The 9,754-nt window shown below is 39.1% G+C and overlaps 1 protein-coding gene across 4 annotated transcripts in view; it reads right to left on the bottom strand.

The window, feature by feature from the left end:
• Positions 1–1,384: 1,384 nt before the first annotated feature.
• The window catches only part of LOC127002859 (sulfhydryl oxidase 2-like), a 59,661-nt gene continuing 51,291 nt past the window's right edge, over positions 1,385–9,754 (bottom strand). Inside the window, exons 6-7 of one of the 4 annotated variants that reach the window (XM_050869087.1) lie at positions 7,404–8,556; positions 1,385–3,950 (exon numbers count right to left, since the gene is read on the bottom strand). In XM_050869087.1, coding sequence (XP_050725044.1) covers positions 3,869–3,950; positions 7,404–8,556 — 1,235 coding nt within the window. In that variant the 3' untranslated portion in view covers positions 1,385–3,868. Of the gene's footprint in view, positions 3,951–7,403; positions 8,557–9,754 lie in introns of those variants that run through there. The other 3 variants (XM_050869085.1, XM_050869086.1, XM_050869089.1) reach the window with 3 other exon arrangements.

Genomic DNA, 9,754 nt, shown 5'->3' with positions numbered 1-9,754 from the left:
AGAACATGTATGCAAGGCAAGAAGATAATAAAGAAGCTTAAAAGGTGTGAAAAGGTATAGCAACACACAGACACAACAACCTATGAAATATTTTGAAGCCAGAACTAGTGTGTGCTGACTAATTTTAAGAAAAGGCTGGATAACATGGTATCTACATGAAGACAGGACTACACAGGTATGACTCATATCCTGCTGATTTCGTTTAGGCTAACACACACACACACACACACACACACACACACACACACACACACACACACACACACACACACACACACACACACCTATATGAGGGCCAACCAACACTCAAAGAAAGAAGAGAAAGAGGAGACCTGATAGCGTTGTACAGGAACACAAGTAAAATTGACATGTTGGATAGAAATTATTTAATAGAGACAGAAGGGAGGAGGCAATTAAAAGGAAACAGCAAGAAACTGAGAAAGGGGACTTGTTTGAAAGACATAAAAGAAGTTAATTTTTTTCATACAGGAGTGTGGATACATGAAATGGATGAATGAAAAGTTAGACAAATATAGATTGGCATACAGGACTAATCGAGCTAGAGCTCAGGCCCTGTATACTACAAATAGGTAAATACACACACACACACACACACACACACACACACACACACACACACACACACACACACACACTGTATGGAGGAAAGATAGAGTGGGCAAAGGTGGTGGAGGAGTGATGATAATGACAAAGTAGGAGTTATTAGTAAAATCAGAAGTATATGGAGAAGGAAAAGCACAAATAGTGAGTGTAAATTTAAAGAACAAAAACGGAGAAAGGATGACGATCACAACAGCGCATGTACCACCTAGAACAACCTCATGGAGTAAAGAAGAACATGAAATCATGATTGAAGATACCATTCAGAGTTTAACCCCTTCACTCCGGCCAGGCGAAAACACGCCCCGCCCCGTATCCAGGATGGCCGCACGCGCCAAATTTCAAATGTTGCTTCTAATTATGACAAGTTTTCAGCCATAAACTCAACATAATCATCATGTGTTATATATAAAAATATGAAAAATTGAATGGTGCACATAAAGAACCATAAATTAATTGATAATTTTGAGATGTATGCATAAATATACAGATAAATTTGCGTTATTTGTAGATGACGTGTGTCTACTGAATTATATTTTTTTATGTTAGTGTAAGAGAGAGATGGAGGGGGGGGGGGAGAGAGAGAGGGGGGGTCAAAAGACTGACACCTCACTGATACGAAGGGAGAGGGAGAGAGCGCGCATATTTCTCTCTCTCTCTCTCTCTCTCTCTCTCTCACCCACACACACACAAAGGGATACGAAGGGAGAGAGAGAGAGAGAGAGAGAGAGAGAGAGAAGTAGAGTGTGCATTTCTCTCTCTCTCACACACACACAGACACACACACACACACACACACACAGATTAGATGCAAAGGATCAAAATACAAGCGAGAGGGAGATAAGCGCTTTGGTGACGTTGCGGTTTTGGGTTCTAACTTGTTGTTTCTCTCTCTCTCTCTCTCTCTCACACACACACACACTGAAGGGAGGAAGGAAGGAAGAAAGAAAGAGAATAGAGACAGTATGAGAGGCAGGGAGGGGAGGCCGCGTCCTTGAGGCGAAGGGGTGGTGAGTAATGGCTACTCAACTCAAAGGAAGAGGAACTCCATGCGCATAAGATATACATAGGCCTAACTTATCAACCCCCCTCCTCCCTTTGAGTGTGTGTGTGTGTGTGTGTGTGTGTGTGTGTGTGTGTGTGTGTGTGTGTGTGTGTGAGATAAAGATATGTCTGAGAAAGACTGCATAAGTTCTCACAGTAGAATTTCTTCTTCGTTACCGTATAATTTTGTTACCCATATTGTTTTCTCTAAAACCATCCACGTCCTACAAAACGTATCCATGCTATGGCAAACTAAGATTAAACAGGACTTATATACACATCTCCCGTATGTGGCGCGTAGCAAGTAGGACGTATAGACACGTCCACCGGATGGGAGCGGTTGGCCAAAGTTGGCGACCAGGATGTGAATATATGTCCCCCGGAGTGAAAGGGTTAAGAAAGGAACCTGTTTGAGTGACTTGAAAAAGTATAGTTTTCCACATAGAACTGTTAACACATGGAACAGCTTTTGGGAAGAGGTGGTGGAGGCGAGCAGTGTCCAACAAATGAAGGAAAGGCTGGATGAATGTAGAAATGGAGACAGGACTATTAGAGCTTAGCTCGGGCCCGGTAGACAACAAATAGGTAAATACACACACACACACACACACACACACACACACACACACACACACACACACACACACACACACACCACTCCATGGCGCAACTGGTTAGAGCGCTGCACTGCCGACAGGGCGGCAGTTTGAGCCCCCTAAGGCCGGATTCTTTCCGTTGACTAGGAGTGGTTACTGTCCCCCCTGGAGCAAGGGAGATGGAGTGTGTTGTGTGTGAGGTCCTGGCAGTACCCATAGATCGACGATAAAGAGCACTTGCTCATGTCGGGAGGGTACCTGCTGGCGATTACAAGTCCAACACGTGATCAGGCCGTGGTGAATTACACACACACACACACACACACACACACACACACACACACACACACACACACACAAACAAACACACACATGCAGACGTTTTTGCAGACGATGCAAAGTTAATAAGAAAAGTGAGGACAGAGAAAGACTGTGAAAAACTGAAAAAAAGACCTGGATAGAGTGTATAGATGGAGCCAGTTATGGGAGATGGAATTTAATGCAAACAAATGCCATGTTATGGAGATGGGGAAAAGTAATAAAAAGACCAAGGAAAACATACAGGATGGGAGAAGAAAACTTAAAGGTGGTTAATGAAGAATAAGATTAGGGAGTAACGATGCAAGACACACTATGCCCAGAAAAGCACATAAACAAGCTGTTTGGAGAAACCTACAGGATGATGCAAAATATAAGGGTATCATTCCATTTTATGGACAAAGAAATGTTGAAGAAAATAATAACAACATTGATAAGACCAAAACTTGAATATGCTGCAGTTGTACAGTCACCTCACAAAAGAACATCAGAAAGTTGGAAAGGATGCAGAGAATTGCAACTAAAATGTTCCCAGAACTCTCAAATATAATGTATGAAGACAGATTGAAGGAGATGAAATTGACAACACTGGAACAAAGAAGGGAGAGAGGAGATCTGATCACGTTGTATAAGTTGGTAAATAAGTTTGATGAGGTGAATAGAGATGATCTCTTCTCAACTGCGAGAGCACAAGGGCTGAGAGAACATGGAGAGAAACTTAATTAAGGAACCTGCTTGAGTGACTTGAAAAAGTATAGTTTTCCACATAGAAGTGTTAACACATGGAACAGCTTGTGGGAAGTGGTGGTGGAGGCGAGCAGTGTCCAACAAATGAAGGAAAGGATGGATGAATGTAGATATGGAGATGGGACTGTTAGAGCTTAGCTCGGGCCCGGTAGACTACAAATAGGTAAATACACACACACACACACACACACACACACACACACACACACACACAAAAAAAAAAAAAAAAAAAAAAAAACACACACACACACGTCATTTTAAGAAAACTTGAACATTTATAATGATAATAACAAGTAGCTACATGTCCACATGCAGAGTAATCATACATCTTATCACTAGCATTACAATTCTGCTATAATCACATGAGTGATACCATTTCAGTTATAAAAGTCTTGATGGAAATCGGTGTCATTTGAAATGTTCTTATAGAAATAGTATGACTACACATGTGATTTACAGCAGCAGTTCCCAACAATGTTGCATAATTTCATTTCACTGCAAGTTGCACAATCACATAGCTCATGTTAATAGTCTTTTGATAATCATTTCAGATCTCTGACCTTCATATGCATTCTAGAGTCATAACCATACCTGTATAACAGCAAGGGACTGCATAGTACAAATCTGAAGACATGCAGAGTCAAGGGTTGTAGTAGCAATGTGCAGTGGATAGATATGGAGTATTATGCAATGTAAGCTTCACTATGCATGACCCAGGACAACACTTAGAGGTTCATCAATAACACCATAAAAGTCAAAAGATATGTAACAAAACTTTTAACCTTTACCTATATGAGACAAGACTCTCTTAATTCAGGGCTGAAGTTTTTCCAAATAAAGAGGTTTCACTTTCCACTGATTTAAAATTATTAACATGGAACTTAGTGAATCCAAAAGTGGAGAAATAAATAGAAATGAAGAATTTGGAAATATAAAGGTAATGAGGGAATGCAAGATTTTAGAATTATAAGGATTATGATAACTGCTTAGACGTAAAATAAAAGTTGTGGTTCCAGCAAATTTTTCTATGATAGTTTCGGCCAGAACCGGAACTTCATAAAAATGAAGGTTCCGGCCGGAAGTAAATGGCTTGAGCCAAGTTCCAGGGCACCTCTAATTTATGTCTATAATTTTGTCATGAGTGAAGATTTATTTTGGGGTTGTGAGGTGTGCACAAATAAATGATGCTGCATACTAATAGAGAGGCCGAGTTAATAATGACTGTTGCTAAGGATGCTGTTGACTGACTGTTGATGGGCAGGATGTTTGATGTCCCTGTTGCCCAACACACTACCCTAGGTTCAGTAAGTATTAATATTTCTTTACTTAGCTTATCTATTACACAAGATATCCAAGTTTTGTGACCATCATTGGATTAAACAGTGATTGTATGTATTACTGCAACATGATTTTCAAAACTCAATAGCGTAAAAGAAGTAATTATTGTGAGTAGAAGTCAGGGAATAACATTTATTGTTTATAACACTTTTTACTTTTTATTGACATTTGTAGCAATTATAGAATCCTCCTAAGTATGATGTTTAGTTTCAGATTTTAGATAGACAAGGAAGGATTTATAAAAAATGGTTTAAATATTTCACATTTCCTCGGACTTCTACTCACCATGATTGCTTTATTTTTTTACCAATCGAGTTTTGAAAATCATTTTATAGTTATACAATCACTGTTTAATCCAATCATGCCAAAAAATAATTTTCTATCCTGTGTAACATATGAGCTAAGTAAAAGAAATATAAATATTTTCTGAATCTGCGCAATTGTGTGGGGGTGATAAAGATGTCAGATGGCCCACACACATCAAATGCCACTCAGCAACTTCCTTACTTACCAGCCAATACTAGGAGGAATCAAGCTAAAGTGAATGGACTATAGTACAGATCATAAACTATCATTTTAAAGTCCTCTGAGTGGATGGAAAGGTAAAGCTGGAGACATATGCTAAGCTGTGTTTGTGTGCAAAATGTTGGGAAAACTGCCGTACTAGTACCATCTTTTTTTTTTTTTTTTTTGGCTACAGTTACTGTGAGTAGTGATCCATCCATAGTAGGATGGTGGCCCCAAACAGGCCTAATGTATTGCACATGGTCTGCTGAAACTACTCCAGTTTGTTAAACCAGGTCAAGATAAAGTAACAACTTGCAACAGGTACTTAACCCTCTCGCGCACAATGACACGTTTCGCGTCATCAAGGGTAAAAAGGTCCTGGCCCATGATGACGCGAAACGCGTCATAAAAGTTTAAAAATTGAATTAAAAATTAAGTTTTTGGTGAAAGTGCGTCAAATTTGGAAGCGTCATTTGTTAGGATAAGTTTCTTAATGGTGACAAATGGCAACCTTTCTAAGGAGTGTAGATGAGGAGCGTGGAGTGTTTTTAGTTGTTAGCCTACTCTGACGGGAGATGAAAAAAATATAGTTTTCTTGGTGTAACTCAAGAACTAATAGGCGTATGAGGATTTCGAGGATACCATAAGAATCCTCACTAAATTCCGCTTTGAAACATATATTCGGCTAAAAAATTGACCCACAAAATTTCGAACTAGCGAGTGGGGAAGTGTTGGTACTTAGGATTTATTGTCTCCAATACTCTAGACGGAGACTTTGAAACGAGTTTGTATCGTTTATTTTCCTCTATTTTTATTTGCGGATGTTCTAGTACAAGTCTTTATGAAGCCATTGATACCAAATTTATTGGGGTACGATATATCTGTGAGGGTAAAATACGTCCGGGAATGTACAGTATCGTGGCGGCAAAAAAAAGGCCGGCCGGGCCTGAGAAATTCATGGTGAGTGGAACAGAAATTTATTGGAAACCTACGGTGTGTGAAAGGGTTAACACTATATAAGTGCTAAGTTAATAGAACACTGCTCTATTATAACTTTGCTACATGGCTGTCATGTGTCTAAGGATATATATTTGGAGTTGTATGTACATTTGGGGACAGGAGTGAAGTCACAGATTACATAATCTTTCATTCATGAGACTATAGTTTCCCCTTTTCATCTAATTCACAAACAATAAATATGCAAAATAGCTCCTCGAAGCATTTGTTTATAAATAGAAGAGGGTAACATTACTTTGATGAAGATGAAGATATTCATTTCATGTTAAAAAAAAAGGGCATGTAATTAATTTGACCTCTGCTTTATGGCAACTACCAATGGTGTATATTTGCACTTTTATATTACTTTGAGATCAAAATAATTTAATGAAATATCAACATAAAATCAATATTTGCTGTTAATACTTGCACATAATTTTATCTAGTAAGAGAAAATAATACCATCTGAGTGTGGGAAAAAAATGTTTGAAACTTTATGAAATATTATCACTCTGTGAGGAAAAAACAGAGTTATATACTCTACATATAACTCTGTGGGGAGAACACCCTGCGATGTTAGGCTACACACAGATCTTACAACAGTTATAATGCAAATAAATAATCTCTTTATCTCTCTTTTTCACCATTTTATGGGGCTGGATGAAATGTAAAAGGTATCAGCCCCACCAGTTGCCAATTCTTGGCAGCAGACTAAACTGCTCTGAAATCTGCAGCTTCACTCACGTCTGAGACTGTACATATCTCATTGTAATGCACTGTATTCATTGCCTTTTAAATCTCCACAATATGCATCATATTTTCACAAATTTTTAAAACCTATTTAATGGTAACATGTTCAATGCTTTTAGCCCAGGTCATTAAGAGAGTCTGTCTTATAAGCAAAACCTAATTGATTAGATTTCATACAAAGAAGATATACTTTACTCAAATATCTGGAAAAGGCAATCCATAATATATTAATGTATAATAATAGTATTTATTCAAATTCAGCAATAATAAAAAAAATAAGCTTTAATTATAAAAAAAAAAAAAAATCAAATCTTTTTGTCATTAATCTTTGAGCTAGTTGGTCCTACATTTTTTTTTTGTAAAATAATTATTATGTATCATGTGTTTGGCAACACATATACACAAAAAACTGCTGCATTAAATGGAAATATCATATATTAATTTCAATATAAAATCTGCCTCATCACAACAACCTAAATAACTTACGGAAGTTTGTAAGCCTCCAGGAACCTCTTCCGTCTCATTTTCCTCCTGATGACAACAGAGCAGTAGACAGCCATGATGATGATGGTGGAGGCACCATACAGGAACACACACAGGCTGATGTCAGTGTTGGTGAAGCCCCAAATGCCAATGTTCTGAGGACTGTGGTCTTTGTCTGACTTCTTATCCTGATCAGATGTCAAAACCTCTGAATGTTTCTTTTCTTTTCTGTAACTATCAAGCTGCTGTTGAACCTTTTCTTGTTTATTCCTTGGAGGAGCTGATTTTATCTCAGTTCCCCTAAAGGAGAGTGATCCCTTTGCATAGATGGTTTTGAGGTATTTCAACACCTCCTCCTCAATAAATTTTTCCCCCTGCCAGCAGGATGGACAATACACAGGAGGTGGAAACTGTTGCTTTGGATGATGGGGGTCCTCACTAGCATCCCCCTTAAGCCGTTTATTCACTTTGTTGTGGCCTTGCCAAAGCCACATAATTGAGTCATCTGCTGCTCTGATGGATGACTCTGCATCCTCAGCATACATGGCTTGAAAGTGTTGAGAGCAGTAACTGCAGCCAAAGAAATGTTTGACATAACCATGAATGGCTTTAATTGTTTTCAATGGGTTGTAAAATTTTTTTGATCCATCTTGGAGCACTGCATTTACTGTGAGCACATGAAAAGTTGTCCAAAGACCACATGGATATCCTCTATACTTAGATTCACTGCCAGCACACCCTATCCAGGGCTGCTGGCTTGGCAGTACAGATTCTGTGCTTTGTAATGAGCTGATGATTTCACTCACTTTACTTCCTTCAATACTGTCACCATGGTTAAGTATGTACGCTTGAAACTTAGAAAGAAAAGAGTGAACTTGTGGTCTGGCAGGAAGATATCTCACCAAAATGTCTAACAATTCTTGCAGAGCTAACAAAGCATCTCCTCTGATTGCTTTATGCTGAGCTACTTCATGATTGAGTGCATAAGAAATAGCATTTTCAATGTCCACCATGAACACCTGATCACTTCTCTCCATGCCTGTAAATGCTGCATCTGGGAGGTCATCTCCGTAATTCAATTTATCTTTATTAATTTCTTCAGGTTGTCCATCACCTGCACCTTCTCTTTCTTCTTTTACAGAGCTGTTCTTCTTTCCTGTAAGAGACACTTGCAGTTATTTCTTTTGTTATTACTATTATTCATAAATTTCTACACCATTTGTGAAAATTTTTCAGTAAAGCTGGGCTATTCACATAATGCTTTCTTGATACTACTAATTTCAAGGAAATAGCTTATGGACTTTGGCAAAAATGGATCACATGAATCAAATCAAACTGGCTTTTGTTTGAGCAAAAACATGGCAGCAGGGGTAGGTGGTGGCTGGGTGGTCAGCAGGCGGGTATGGTATCCTAGAGGGCCCAGGTTTGAGTCCTGCTCGCCACTACAAGCTGACAATTTTCAGTCATCCCTGAGTGGCCTAAGACTACCCATATGCTGTCCTGAAGACTACCTCTTAACCCTGACTCTAGATTAACTCTCTAATGAGGATAAAAAGTGAGCTTTGGGGGACAGCATGAGTCAAACAAGATGGCACCACTATAAAAAAACTAACTGTGTCATAATGGGCTAAGGTATGAAATTTATTAGAAGCTGATGTAGCCATACTTTGTAATAAAGTCCTAGAGCACAGCTATTCTCAGTACGTTTACTGGGATCTATTTAACCTTATGGCGTAGAAGAGAAGTTAGAATTCCAACGGAGTCAGTTAATTATTAAAAATGTTGCGTATGTCTTATATTTATGATAATACTTTTCTCATTATCATTATTCTAAGAGAAAAAAACAGGTTGACAGGGAGGAGTCCAAACACTATAAACTGCCTGCTCAACAGCCCATAAACACTTGAGATGGTGAGAAAAAGAAAATGAGTGAAAGTGATGAGGCAGAAGGAGAAAGAGGGTGAGGAGAGTGTGGGGAAGCAAAAAAATCAAGAAACAGAGTGAAGGGCTTGGTTTTTCACCCTCCAGGGAAGGGAGAGTAAGGATGCCCAGGAAGACCAGGTGCATGGCTATGGCTGTGAGTCTGAATCCACACTTTAGAACTAGATGGCTGTTGGCTAGCAAGTTCATCCACCCTTTAACATGTCTTATAGTTCATCCTGGTGGGTGTTTAGTCACACTCCTCACTGGATAGCAAAGTGGGGAGCTGTCCAAGAGAGCTGTGTGTGTGGATCCCCCCAACACATGAGATGAGCAAACTCTGTATGAGGGCGGACAAGGCCCTCGTATATGGATAGCATCTGGGAGGGGGAAAAGAACTGGCAGAGACGATACAGAACACCCAACTTCAAAGA

This window comes from Eriocheir sinensis, chromosome 24 (genome assembly GCF_024679095.1).
Source record: "Eriocheir sinensis breed Jianghai 21 chromosome 24, ASM2467909v1, whole genome shotgun sequence".
Classification (NCBI taxonomy): domain Eukaryota; kingdom Metazoa; phylum Arthropoda; class Malacostraca; order Decapoda; family Varunidae; genus Eriocheir; species Eriocheir sinensis.
This window is presented reverse-complemented; position numbering and strand designations above follow the sequence as displayed.